Source organism: Symphalangus syndactylus, chromosome 1, assembly GCF_028878055.3.
Source record: "Symphalangus syndactylus isolate Jambi chromosome 1, NHGRI_mSymSyn1-v2.1_pri, whole genome shotgun sequence".
Classification (NCBI taxonomy): Eukaryota; Metazoa; Chordata; class Mammalia; order Primates; family Hylobatidae; genus Symphalangus; species Symphalangus syndactylus.
Window position 1 is genome coordinate 148589057 of NC_072423.2, and position 14889 is coordinate 148603945.

Consider the following 14889-nt stretch of genomic DNA (forward strand, 5'->3'; position numbering starts at 1 on the left):
AAGAATGGGCTACTTGTTACAATAGTGAACTCCTTCTCGCTGGAGGTACTAGAGCGGAGTCTGTCTCAACGATGCTATTGGAAGCATCCCAGCTGTGGGTGGAAAACTGCACTTTCTGGGCCTAGTCCTTTATAGCCTGGAGTTTTTGATGCTGATGCTTTTACTACTCGTTCTTAGACTATTTTGCCATACACCGCTCTGTGTTCTCAACTCCAGCCGTACTTGACAAGTCAATATTGCATGATGCTGTTTCACAGTAAAATTTTCTAGCTAGATTATAAGCTCTTGAAAGACAGGAATAATGTAAAACATTTTTGAATACCTACAGGGTCTAGGTTTGTGCTAGGAACTCTTAATTCTTGATTGATTAATCATGTTGAACTTTTAATTCATATGCATTTTGTTCAGAGATAATTTTTCATTGCTTTAAGAAGCACAAGACAATATATTCTAGACGTGTCTTTTTTTAAGAAGTAAAACATATTTTTATAAAATATTAATTTTATTCTTTAAATGTTTTCATTAATATAAAATTGTGGAAACATTGTAATCCCAGTTCTCAGGCACGAGTAATTGAAAGAGTCCTTCCTAAATTAATTGCTCAAGTGAGAGTTTTCAATAGAAAAGCAATCATCTAAAAACTAGAGTAAACCCGGCAGCTATTGATGAATTTTATTAAATTTTATTTAGAGGCATTAAAGTCTTTATGCCCATCTTACAACAAATACCTTATGCTTTTAAAGATCTCAAAGATAGCTTTAAAATAAGAGTCAAGTTAATGTCATTTGTCGCTATATTAAAAATTAATTTCTTGCTTGGATATCAGTTTTAGAATCTGTGTACCTGTAGTAACTGATTGCAGTAATATCAGTGAACCAGCTTAGTGTCTGAAATTCTGAATGCCATAGGATAATAATTTGGCTTCTTAAGTACGGATGTAGATGATAGTGAAATGAATCACAAAGCCTTTTTTTCTCAGGAGTATTTTAAATTAAATATATTTTGAATTGGGCCAGTACTGTTTTTGCTAGTGGCAGGAATTAAAATTTGATCTCTTAAAAGCTGACTCTTATTAACCCATTTCCTCCAGAATCAAGACTACTGTGTACCCTCATAAGATTGAGCCTTTATCAGTCCCTTGTCACTGTGGGAGTTCCACATGCAATAGTTACACATATGGCTATTTTTATAAATGAGGATTTAGTAAGTAGGGTAAAAATATAAGATTTACTATAAAAAGGCAAATCTAAACATCTAAGAAATATGTCTTTAAAATCTTCATAGACTACCCTTTGTTAAAAAAGTTTTCTTAGGAGTGATTATTCATATTATAAAAGTATTTACAATATTCTGGGAAACAGTTTCCTCCACTAAAATGATCTACTTTACAATGATTTGATAACAACTTCTAGATAAGATTCAACACGTAAAATGGGTTGTGCCTATACTGCCCTTGGCTTATAGACTTTAGTTTGGTGATTATTAACCCTGGAATCACTAAGTCCTTTCTTAATCTGGTATGATCATATTTTGTGGATTATGTAATAATATTTTAAAAATAATCATATCCTTATAAAATATTTATTTCAGAGCCCAGTGACTTGATTGTAAAAATTTACAGAGCAGAATCATATGCTGGTCTCCAAGAGTTTAAAGCAGCCATAGAAGATTTAAATGCAGTTCTTTTTCAACTTCCAGATTGGCCTGAGGTAAAATTACTGTTTTATGTTTGCATAAATTGTAAAATTTCAACTATAGGGGACATGCATTCATTCACAGTTAGGAATTTTAACAAAGTAGATGGTTGACTCCAAATAAAATACCTAGTGCTCTAGAAATATAGGTTCAGCTAGGTGCAATGGCTCATTCCCCTAATCCTAGCACTTTGGGAGGCTGAGTTGGACAGATTGCTTGAGCCCAGGAGTTTGGGACCAGCCTGGGCAACATGGTGAAACCCCATCTCTACAAAAAAAAACACAAAAATGAGCCTGGCATGGTTGTTTGTGCCTGTAGTCCTAACTACTCGAGAGGCTGAAGTGGGAAGGTCACTGGAGCCCTGGAGATTGAGGTTGTGGCACTGAAGTGTCACTGCATTCCAGCCTTGGTGACAGACCCTGTCTCAAAAAAAAATCTAGGTTCAATATTTTGCGTGGATGAGTACCATCTCACAATTTTTTACTTTTCTTTCATAAATAAGGAACAAACAATTCATGGTACAGGAAGAAAAAGCCTTTGTTATACAAAATGTCTGCAAAGAAATACAACTTGCCATATTGTGAAGATGGATACAAACTGGACTTCATTGAATGAGATTTATTAATGGAAAGAGAATAGGTTCTTAAAGTTGGAAACTTTTTGGGGTATTATATGGTAACTAGGTGATTAGGCAGTGATTTTTTTTTTTTTCTTTTTTTTTTTTTTTTTATTATACTTTAGGGTTTTAGGGTACATGTGCACAATATGCAGGTTTGTTACATATGTATCCATGTGCCATGTTGATTTCCTGCACCCATTGACTCGTCATTTAGCATTAGGTGTATCTCCTAATGCTGTCCCTCCCCCCTCCCCCACCCCACAACAGTCCCCGGAGCGTGATGTTCCCCTTCCTGTGTCCATGAGTTCTCATTGTTCAATTCCCACCTATGAGTGAGAACATGCGGTGTTTGGTTTTTTGTCCTTGCGATAGTTTACTGAGAATGATGTTTTCCAGTTTCATCCATGTCCCTACAAAGGACACGAACTCATCATTTTTTATGGCTGCATAGTATTCCATGGTGTATATGTGCCACATTTTCTTAATCCAGTCTATCGTTGTTGGACATTTGGGTTGGTTCCAACTCTTTGCTATTGTGAATAGTGCCGCAATAAACATACGTGTGCATGTGTCTTTATAGCAGCATGATTTATAGTCCTTTGGGTATATACCCAGTAATGGGATGGCTGGGTCAAATGGTATTTCTAGTTCTAGATCCCTGAGGAATCGCCACACTGACTTAGGCAGTGATTTAATTCAGAAGATAGGGACAAAGGAAGTTGCCTTGCCCATGTGGCTTTTAAAAAGACTTAGGAATGTGTATAACATACAATCAGTTTACAGATTCTCCTTTTTATCAAATTGTCAAGGCAAATTAGTCCAAATGTGTTCTTTAAGATAAAAGTTACTTTTTTAAGTGACTTTTTCCCTCCATTCAAAACTGTGTCTTTGAGGACAGTGTAGTAAGGCTGCTCTAAAAATTATAAATTAATTAGAGAAATGATACGAAATCTCATGATGGCATGGCTGGTTAGTACAAAGCAAATATATTCAGAATAAGAGGGCAGTGGTTGGTGTGCGTGGCTTTAAAACTATTGAAAAGGAATCTTCTGGACTTACCACAGAAGTGATATAATCAGAAAGGTTTTCTTCAGCCATTAAAGTGGTAGCTAAAAAACTGTTTGGCTAGAATGTTCTTTAGGCTCCTCTGATATTATTGAATACCAAGAATCTCTTTCATTCTAATCACATAAGCAAGGAACATTTAAAGCTTACCAGTTGATACTTTGTTGGTGGGCCAACCCACAAAATGAATTTTGGGTTTATCAGTGATAATTAGTAGGATTCTAATATTTTTGATAGAGTTTGCTGAACTCACATTATGAAGGAGAAAAGTGAAAGAGAAAATAAGGGATTTATGAAAAGTGTCATGTCTGTAAGTACTTTCTTAAAAAATAGCATAGGCAATTATACATTCCTAATAACTTGGAAGAAATTTACCATATTGCCCTAAATCTAAGACAAAATTTTTTTCACATTTTAGTATTTCTTTAATTTTGATGGATTCTTAAAGTCAGTATAATTTTACATATAATTTCCTTTTCCCTCAAACAGTTCTTATTAAATCAATAATATTTAAATCAGTAATTTCCTTAAAGTGTGGCAACATGGTATTTCTGATCCTGCCAAGCTCTGACTTGGTGTGAAACTTTGGTCAAAAAGTCATTGTTTGGGCCTCAGTTCCCCTGTTAGTGCTTCTCTAGGGTAGTGTGTAGGTATGCCTTTAAAATGCTTTGGCCTCAATTATTCACAATTTCAAAATCTACATTTCCTTTTCTTGTTTGTTTGAGACAGAGTCTTATTCCGTCACCCAGGCTGGAGTGCATTGGTGTGATCTCAGCTCACTGCAACCTCCACCTCCCATGTTCAAGTGATTTTCGTGCCGTAGCCTCCCAGGTAGCTGGGATTACAGGTGCATGCCACCACGCCTGGCTAATGTTTGTATTTTTAGTAGAGGCGGGGTTTCACCATGTTGACCAGACTGGTCTCGAACTGCTGAACTCAAGTGATCCACCTTTGTCAGCGTCCCAACGTGCTGGGATTACTGGCGTGAGCTACTGCACCCAGCCCAAAATCAGCACTGCTGAGCAGACTGTTGTTTTTCTTTACTTGGTAATGATTTTTTAAAAAGCAGTTCTTACCACAAAGGTTTTATATATGTGCTTTTATTGAAGGTCTACTTCAGGAAAGGAAAAGTACTCTGCGATGCCGGTTTTTTAGGTGATGCCTTACAACTCTTTCTTCAGTGCTTAGCCCTTGATGAAGATTTTGCACCTGCAAAGCTGCAAGTACAAAAGGTAATCAGTTTACCAACAATTACAGTTCAAGGTAGGGCTAAGAGACAGACAGGTTTAAAAAAAAATGCTAATAAAAGTTGGAATAAGAACATAAGTAGTAAATAAATCTAACTTAGGAACGAGTGTGACAATTTGAGTGGTTTTCAGGTTTATATACGTATTATATTGAGTTCTTATTGAAATCGAAATATTTCATTCACAGATATTTCAGTGCATTTTTTTTGGTTAGTTTTCTAATAGTTTGTTCAATCTGAGCCAGACTGATGGTCCTTAATTAAGCATTACTATCACGATGTTCCTGCTCAGAAGCCTTAGCCTGCCTTTTGCCTTTTACTTCGGGTCTAACCTTTGCTTACTACCCAGGATTGCCAATAGTATTGCCCAGTCCACTTGTTTTGCCTTATTTTTTTCAGTACTCCATGTGTCACTTTCTATACATTGTTCTATTTGTAGTGTGTTAGTAGTTATTAATTTTTTGAAATAGGACATGGGGGAAGGAAGGGAGCTGTCTGATGAAGTGACTTTGGGAAGTGTTGGGTTAAGCCAAGTTAATTAGGTTTCTCCAGAACATTTCATAGCTTTTGATATGCCAACATGAAATAAAATAGCCCTCAGCTATTGCAAGACTTATTCACAGAATATCTTCAAAAAATTCTTTGAGAAAATCTATGGTAATACAAATTCAGGGTCCCAGTCATGATGCTCTCCTCCACATACTCAAAACGTGCCACATTATTTATCACCGTTGCAGTGTTTCTTAAGAGTGTGGCTTTTTGTCAGAATCGTGTGGGGATCATGTTACACCTAAAAAGTCCTGGGCCCACCAACTACAAGTCTTTGATTCAGAATCTCTGAAATTGGAGCAGTCATTTAAGAAGCATCCCAGGAGATGTTTATGTACCCTGAAGCATGAGAACTTTGAGATTATTCTCAGATCTCAACCCCCTTAAGAATCCAGCTGGCATTGGTATAGCCTCTATGAGATTTGTTTGCATATACATTCTAGCCCACTGATGTAAGAAGAAAATGTTTACTATTGTCTGTTTTCTGACTGTTCCATGTTCATTAGTGTTATCTTCTTGGTAAGATTGCAAACTTTAAGAGCATGTGTTTCTGCATTTTGCATGCTGCCAGACATCCTTCTATTTCTGTAACTCTTTGTTTGCTGGTTAATAGGATCAGGTAGATGCAAAACAAATAATGCTTTAGAATATTTTGTTTTTCTCCAATATACTTTTTCTAAGTTGTCCTATAATTTACATATAATAAAATGCATGGATTTTACACTTCAGTGAGTTTTGAAAAATGTATATATCTGTGTAACAGCATCCCAATCAAAACATCTCAATCAAAACACAGAATATTTCCATCACCCTAGAAAGTACCTTCATCCCATTCAAAACAGAGAATATTTCCATCACCCTAGAAAGTACCTTCATCTCCTTTCCAGTAAATCCTCCATCCCATGCTCCTAGAGGCAACTACTGTTCAGATTTCTGTCACTGTAGAGTAGTGTTGCTTATTCTAGAACTTCATTGGAATGGAATCATAACAGTATATACTCTTTAGTGTGTGGGTTTTTTTTTTTTTTTGCTGAACATATTTTTTAGATACATCTAGTCATTTTTTATTGTTTTTTTAAGTATTCCATTGTATGAACATAATGGAATTTGTGGTTTTCAGTTAGTAGTGATTTTCATTTGGATTGTTTCCTGTATTTTTTCCTGATATAAATTAAGCTGCTATGAGTATTCTTGTACAAGTCATTTTGTGGATATATGTTTTTACATCCCTTTGGCAAAAACTTAGCAGTGGAATTGCTGGGTTCTAGGGTGGATGTGTGTTTAATATATTTTTTAAAACAGAGGAAATGTAACTGTGTATATAGATTTTTAAATGTTTGCTTATTAAATGGAGTATTTGAGCACCTACCAAAGATACATGCATTTATCTACATTGTTTATATTTCCATGAATGATTTGTGATTTATTCTGATTTTTGTGTATTTGAAAGATAACAGCTGAAAAACCGAACCTCCAATTTAGACTTTAATATGTGCTGTACCTATAAATACAGCTTGACAACCAAAAATATCAGAATCCCTTTCATTTTATTGTAGCCGCATTCTTCCCCTATCTTAACCTGTTTCTGTTGGAGTTTTAGGCACATTCCTGAGATAAGCACCCAGAAATTTGATTCTCCAGCCGTCTCCCAGTTTATTTCCTCGCTATTATAGGGAAGCTGCCATGGGGTGCTCCTAACCAAGTATTAGGCAGCAGTAACTGCCCACACAGGTTAGTTATTCAGTGAGAGATTAAATTGAGTGTAAGTACAGGGAATTTTGTAGTTTTGTAGTTAGAAGTCCAAGTTTAGTTCTCATGAGTGCCCCAAGGCCAACTTCATAAATATACATTGAGGTGAACCATGAACTATTTTGATAGGGTAGGGCTCACTAAGATTCAGAGATAAATATTTAATATTTCTTTTAAGATCTTTTTATAGTCTTTGTGTTAAAAGATCAACCTTTATCCTGAGACTTACTACTCCCATGCTTTCCTTTCAAAGTTTTTTTTTTTTTTTTTTTTTTTTTTTTGAGACAGAGTCTCGCTCTGTAGCCCAGGCTGGAGTGCAGTGGCGCAATCTCGGCTCACTGCAAGCTCCGCCTCCCGGGTTCACGCCATTCTCCTGCCTCAGCCTCTCCGAGTAGCTGGGACTACAGGCGCCCGCCACCATGCCCGGCTAATTTTTTTATATTTTTACTAGAGACGGGGTTTCACCGTGGTCTAGATCTCCTGACCTCGTGATCCGCCCACCTCGGCCTCCCAAAGTGCTGGGATTACAAGCATGAGCCACTGTGCCCGGCCCCTTTCAGAGTTTTGAATCGTTTCTTTGCGGATGATTTGATCCCATGAGGCACACCTAGTTTTGCAAGACTTTTGAACTTACAGTGTTGCTTACCTTGTTCCCCTCCTGCTCATTGAAAAAATGTCTGCTACAAACTTTCTAAATATTCTTAATTAGGTAAATTTATACAAAATTATCCTTAACCAAATATTTTATATTTTCTACCACTTTTAATATTTCTCTTACAGATTTTATGTGATTTATTATTACCTGAAAACTTAAAAGAAGGCCTGAAGGAATCTTCCTGGAGTTCATTACCATGTACTAAAAACAGACCTTTTGATTATCCTTCAGTGATGGAAGAGTCTCAGTCTCCCAGTGAACCTAGCCCAAAGCAGGTATGGGGTGAGACAAGGTTATCATGAATTTAGCGTATCTATTTCTTTACAAGTTAAGATCTTCACTTTCCTAGTTTCAAGTACTAGCACCTACTTAAGTACTTTTAACCTGGTTAGTTACCTTAGTAGAATTTTTTCCATAGCCTTTATTTTACACTAAAATCTTTCATGTAAAATATTTGCTAATAAATCACAGTTTTAGGTTACATGAATGTCAGAAAACTTTTAGTTCTTTAGAAATATGTATAGAACATTGCATTTATGTTTCCTCAGGGTAGGAACAGCTGTGTTATAGCATAACTATTTTTAAACCTCATTATAACATAAGTCAGCTTGATTTCTAGGGCTGTGTAAGCACAGTCATCCCTTGTATCTGTGGGAGATTGGTTCCAGGACCTCTCACAGATACCAAAATCCAAGGATGCTCAAGTCCCTGATATATTAATAAAATGGCACAGTATTTGCATATAACTTATGCACATCCTCCTGTATACTTAAATCATCTCTAGGTTACTTATAATACCTAATACAATGTAAATACTATGTAAATAGTTGTTATACTGTATTGTCTAGGGAATAATGACAAGAAAAAAGTCGATATATGTTCAGGCTTTTTTTTAGAATATTTTCTGTCCCCAGTTGGATGAACCCACGGATGCAGAGCCTGTGGATACGGAGGGCCAACTGTGCTGGCAAAAATCATTTACTTGTCACAGTGTTGGAATCAAGTTAGTGCTATTAAATGAACATTAAAATGAGCATTATAAGGCATTGAAATTTCATTTCAGTTTGATTCTTGGTGAGAGGAATAAAGGATAGTAAAGAAATACAGTTACCTTTGTTTATTGTATTTTTGTAGAGTGAAGAAATACCAGAGGTCACTTCAGAGCCTGTCAAAGGAAGCTTAAACCGTGCTCAGTCAGCACAGTCTATAAATTCAACAGGAATGCCTGCCAGAGAGGACTGTTTAAAAAGAGTGTCCTCAGAACCTTTTCTGTCTGTTCAAGAGAAAGGTGTTCTGCTGAAAAGAAAGTTGTCTCTTTTAGAACAGGATGTGATTGTAAATGAAGACGGAAGAAATAAGCTTAAAAAACAAGGAGGTAAAAATTTTGCTCTACCCTTATATAAAATAAATTTATTTAGTCGGAATAGTCTTTAAAGTTTTTCCTAAAGAAGAAAACCCCATGTGTTTGTTTTAATAGAAACTCCCAATGAAGTCTGTATGTTTTCCTTAGCTTATGGTGATATTCCAGAAGAATTAATCGATGTCTCAGATTTTGAGTGTTCTCTCTGCATGAGGTAAGCACCTAAAACTTTATAGAAGATGAATACTTTATGTTAGTATACATAAAATACAGTGTAGATAAAGGTAATAATAGACAATGTAAAGTAACAATGTTGGAATAAAAATCAAAAGACATAAATTTTAGTCCTTGATTTACCTTTCATGCCTTGGGCAAATAACTGAATCTCTGAACCTCAGGTTTCCTAATTTAGAAAGTGGGGTCAAGCTTTGCATAGCCTATATCTCATTGTTATGAGAATCACATGGCTTCAGTATAAAAGGAATCTGGGAAATTGTAAAGTACTAAGAAAGTTATAGATATTATTATTATTGAAACTTACCTATCTCCATGGTTTCAAATTTGGGTATGAATTCTAATTATGTATTTTATGTATATGATCCTATCTTATTAATGTATATTAACCATAAAGTCTTTTTGAAGTAACATAAGGATAAGGATTTCCATTATTCAGAATGCTATAATTCTAAAAGGCTAAGTGTTTTGAAATAACGTTTCTCATTTACATGAATTGTGTAGGATCAAAAGATTCATACGAGGTCAGGAGGACTAGTGCTGGTCACAGTAGGCTGGTAGCAGTTACATTCCTGAGCAAGTCTTAATTCTGAGCCTTGGTTTCTTCATCTATGAAGTGAGGGGATTATACTAAACAGTTCCTAAAGTACCTCTAAATCTATTTCTAGCAAATTCAAAACTATCATGTTTCAGAAAATAAGTAAAACTAGTTTTTCTGTAATGTTTGAATAATAAATTTAGTATTAAGCGTAACATTAGAATTCAACTACATTATTTATTAGATCATTCTTTTTATGAGTTTTATGTCATAAGCCTCTTACAAACCTATTAAGGAATCATTTTTAAGTTGATATTAAAATAGGAATCTAAAGGCTATACAAAAGCTAACTAATAATTTTTAATGATGTATTTTACATTATTTATTTTGCAGAAAGTCTTTGAAATCTGGTATGTATTTTACATTCACTGCACATATCAGCTTGTACTAGCCACATTTCAAGTGCTTAGTAGCCATAGTGTCCAGGGGCTGTTGCGTTAGTCAGGAAAGCTCTAGGCCCTTGGCTCTAGGCCCTTGGCAGGAGGCCTTTGTTGATGGAGAAGTTTTAAAACATTCTGGAGGGTATGGTTACACTTATCACTGCCCCTTCCCTCCTCTCCTGCCTGCTGGGCCCTCCTTCTTCCTCCTTTAAATAGAGATTAGTGTTATGGTTCTATAGTAGTACAAGCTTTTCTGTGGGTAGTTTAATGTGAAAACTAACATGTATCTTGGTTGATTTCAGGTTGTTTTTTGAGCCAGTAACAACCCCTTGTGGACATTCATTCTGTAAGAATTGTCTTGAGCGTTGTTTAGATCATGCACCATATTGTCCTCTTTGCAAAGAAAGCTTAAAAGAGGTAAATATTTGTATACGTGTCTGTTTATTGGTCTTAAGTTTGGTGGCATGGTTTAATTTCTGTTCAGCCATAGAAATAGTGATGATCACGTTCAGAATTACATTCTATATTCTGAGTGACTAACAAGGATAATGTTTTATTACCCATATGCTAATGTTGGAGAAACTTGAGGTTGAAGAGGATGGGGGGAAAGAAGACAGATGCTGAAGACCAAACCCGTTGTACTTAATTTTGTTTTTAAACATAAGTGGGTATGGTTAGTTACCTGGTCAGGGATAAGTTCAATTTTGGTGATGACTACACTGGGGAAACCCTATTGCCCTGCGTCCAACCCTCAATAATAAGCCAGATATGAGGACTGTTTCAACTTCCTTAACATCTAGAACAACTTTATTCAATAGAATTTTCTGCATTGATGGAAATGTTCCATATCTTTGCTGTCTGATATATTAGCCATTAGCCATGTTTGCCTATTAAGCTTTTAAATATGGTTAGTGCGACTGAGGAACTATATTTACATTCTATTAACTTAAAGTAGGCACATGTGACCAATGGCTGCGACACTGGACAGTGCAGCTCTAGAAAATTGGTAGATTGGAAAGAAGAGAGGGAGTTACAGCTTCCTATTCTGCTTCTTGTGGAGTCAGTGATCAGTGCTAATAACCTGTGATAGGAAAGTAGCTAGATCTCAGTGGATGTCTTCTCTAATTGATGAGGAGAGAGCACCCTCTTAATCGTGCTTGAGTGACTGCAGATCACCCTGTGATTCTGAGAGGCAATTGCAGTTTGTAGCATTGATTGGGGAAAGTGATTCTGTCTCTGATGATTGACAGGATTGCTTAAAAAAAGGTATCTTCCAAATATGAATTGAAAAATTCATAAAACCATTATGAATATACATACAGTATTTCCTATATAGAAAACAACTCAGTACGGATGTCATAATAGCATGTCTGTTATTACATTTGATATGTGTCTTACATATATAACAAACTGATGTGTAAAACGAAAGCATATTTAGAATGTTCTCAAAGTCAGGAAACATCAGATAAATTTATTCTTAAAAGAGTTTGTTAGTTACATTGTCAGCTAATATGCTCAATGTTTTTAGATGAAGTACTCTAAACATGCTATTTTTCCAGACTTTATTTAAATACTCCCCAGGATAACTGTGATGCTTGTTTTTCCAGATTAACTCTTAGGTTGGTGCAATTAAGTAATTGCGGTTTTTGGCATAATATTAGATCTATTGCTTTGATTAGGGATATTCCCTCTTTAAAAAATGTCTGGAGATTGAAAAATGTATACTAAGCATATTTTTTGAAAGTATAACTAACATACTATTTAGCAATATCCTGTTTCCGACTTTGAAGATACCCTGCATAATATAATTTGTAAATTCAAAATACATATACTTTAAAAAAATATTGGTATGCTGTTCAGTTTTACATTTTTCCTACTTGTCATTTTATTTTGCTCATTTTTCCATTTCCATCTATTTTAGATACATGGTTTTTATAGCAGCATAATAGTCCAATGATGTAACATTTCCTTGTTGTTGCATATATAAGGTTTCTTGTTCTCTTTTTTATATACCATGCTTTTGCCAACATCATTTAAAATTAATGATTTTATGCATCTTTATATAATCAAAGATATTATGACAGATATTATGTATCTGTCACTCAAGGACAGAGTTGAGGTCTGCTCCTCTACTCAATAGTGGGTGACAATGGAAGAAAAATTTGAAAGAAAAATTATCTACAGACTGTGTCTGAAATTGGGAACAAAACAGACGTCTTGCTTTTCTTAAATAAGGCAATAACCATTTCCTTAGGTTAAATTTTTGGGAGGTGAATTATTGGATCAAAAGCCATATATTTATAAAGCCCTTAAAACCAATTGTTGGATTGCCTCATCCCCAGAAATGTTACATTTATTGAGATTTTTATCAGTAATGTAAGAGTGGCTGTATTTCCCTAGATTTTTAAACATTTTTATTAACTTAATAGAAAATGATAATGGAATTGCTTTTATGATATCTAATTTGATTAATTTTGTGATAAACACTTATTATCTGTGTATATACTACCTGCCCAAGGCCACCTCTCCCCATGCTCCCCTGACCAGCAGCATCTGTCACCTGACAACGTGTTAGAAACATAGATTCTTGGACCCTACCCCATATGCTCAGAGACTCTGGCATAGGGCTTATTAGTCTGTATTTTAACAAGCCCTGATTCATGCTCAACTTGGAAAACCACCACCAATTTCCCAACCTCTCGCATTTCCCCATCTATTCTCCGTTGGATAATGACAAAACCCTTGCTTTTACTGACTGCAGATTCAAGGATGGCTTCATCTTGTGATAGTTTCCCAGGAGGTTTTCCTCACTAATTTTGTGAAATAAATATGTATTGGGCATTTTCTTTGTACAAAGTTCTGTGCATACACCCTGACCATGTCCCTGGCCCTACCCTAAGCAATTTTTAGTTTAACTACAGAGATGCCATGTATCTGTGTACATATACTACACGCTACAATGCCTACTATGTGGTAAAAACAGTAAAATATGGGTTCTTGGGAAAGAAAAAAATAATTAAGGAAGAGTTTGTGAAAAAGGTAAAATTGGAGTCAGACCTTGAAGGATAGACATAGGCAGGAGTTTTTCATAGGCAGGAGTGAGAGAGATGGCTTTTGTAAGTTGGAATAGAGAATGACACAAAAATGCATGAGGATAGTACTTTTTCAGAGTATTTAGGGGTCAGCGCAAATGTAAGATTTTATATAGAGCTGGGATGGATGGATCATATAGGAAAAGCAATATCTTGATAAGGGTCTGAGTGATAGTGTCCCAAGAAACGCACCTTCCTTGGGTCACTCAAGGACAGAGTTGAGGTCCGCTCCTTTACTCAATAGTGGGTGACAATGGAAGAAAAATCTGAAAGAAAAATTATCTAGAGACTGTGTCTGAAATTGGGAACAAAACATATGTTTTGCTTTTCTTAAGGCAAATGTGTTATTTTATTTATTCCTTATCCCCTTTTTGTATCTCAGTTAAAATGATAGTTTAGTGCCTGTGAGCTGTCAGATGGAAAAGGGCCTCTGTTGTGGAAGATGGCGGGGCAGGGCCCTCTGCGGCTAATAGAGAAGCTGTGGTCACAGCAGGAAGGAGTTCTTCTGTACAGGGCTTGGTTCAGGTTGCAGCCAACTATCTTTAATGCTCTTGAGCAAAGCCTCAGACAGGTTTTTTTGCTTAGCATCATCCATTGTAATGTTCCCCTCACTAATTAATCCAGAATTGATGGTATAAGTATGTAATAAAGGCTTTAATATATCAGTTAACTGTGTTGCCTGTTTTATACTGTAGGAAAACCACTGCTGGAATGTAAAATAATATTGTCTTTTAGTATCTAGCAGATAGGAGGTACTGTGTCACACAGCTGTTGGAAGAATTAATAGTGAAGTATCTGCCTGATGAACTGTCTGAGAGAAAAAAAATATATGATGAAGAAACTGCTGAACTCTCACAGTAAGTTTCTTCTCATAAAAAAAATTATGAACTACTACCCTTTAATAGTAAGGAAAAACCTCACCGCAAGCTGGATCCTGTCTTTAGTTCATCTCAGTCTAGTCAAGAAGTATTGGTCTGTTTCCGTGGTCCTCAACAGACAGAATTTTATAAAAGTTCACTTGGTAACATCCGGATGTTTTATAGGGAGTTATTGACTCAGCTCTGTGGGCTGAAGCAGTATTTTAGGCGGGGGAGGAATTTCCTACAGTGCCATCAGGCAGTGGAATGGGAAATAAAGAGGGGGCGCTGGTGACAGTGACATTGGTGGTGATGGCGTCTCTCATGTGTCATGGTAGGGCAAGAGGAAGGTTAAGGGTCAGTAACCTAGATTAGCAGGGGATTTTCTGTCACATGGAGGCCCGGAGGGGAGCTTTCCAAACTTTGAGATCTGAGATTGAAATTGGAAGAGGGGTGTTCAAGGCCAAATCCTCAATTAATGAAGATACTGACTGGGAGCACAACTGAGTTGGTGTAGGGAGGGTGAAAATCTCGAGGTAACTTTGAGATTCGGTAACGCAGACCACTCTGCAAAGAACGCAGTAGCTGATGGAGCTGGGTAGGCAGGGCCAGGCATTGCTTGTTGTCCCTTTTCTGTTTTTCTTTCCTGTTTTTCTCCCTTTCTTTTCCCTAAATGTCTTTCCCTCTTTGACCAGTCACTTGGGTCTCTTTAAATTTTATTCACGGGTTTTTAATTTCTTTACTCTATTTCTTTTATTCTCTTTTAATTAAACACACTAAAAAACAAAAT

At 36.0% G+C, this 14889-nt stretch overlaps 1 protein-coding gene across 5 annotated transcripts in view; it reads left to right on the forward strand.

The window, feature by feature from the left end:
- LONRF1 (LON peptidase N-terminal domain and ring finger 1) overlaps positions 1-14889 on the forward strand; it is a 34911-nt gene that overhangs the window by 10740 nt on the left and 9282 nt on the right. For 3 of the 5 annotated variants that reach the window (XM_055287644.2, XM_055287673.2, XM_055287663.2), the window contains exons 2-8: positions 1591-1709; positions 4489-4611; positions 7704-7853; positions 8713-8953; positions 9056-9152; positions 10453-10567; positions 13978-14099. In XM_055287644.2, coding sequence (XP_055143619.1) covers positions 1591-1709; positions 4489-4611; positions 7704-7853; positions 8713-8953; positions 9056-9152; positions 10453-10567; positions 13978-14099 — 967 coding nt within the window. The remainder of the gene's footprint in view (positions 1-1590; positions 1710-4488; positions 4612-7703; positions 7854-8712; positions 8954-9055; positions 9153-10452; positions 10568-13977; positions 14100-14889) is intronic. The other 2 variants (XM_055287654.2, XM_063637801.1) reach the window with 1 other exon arrangement.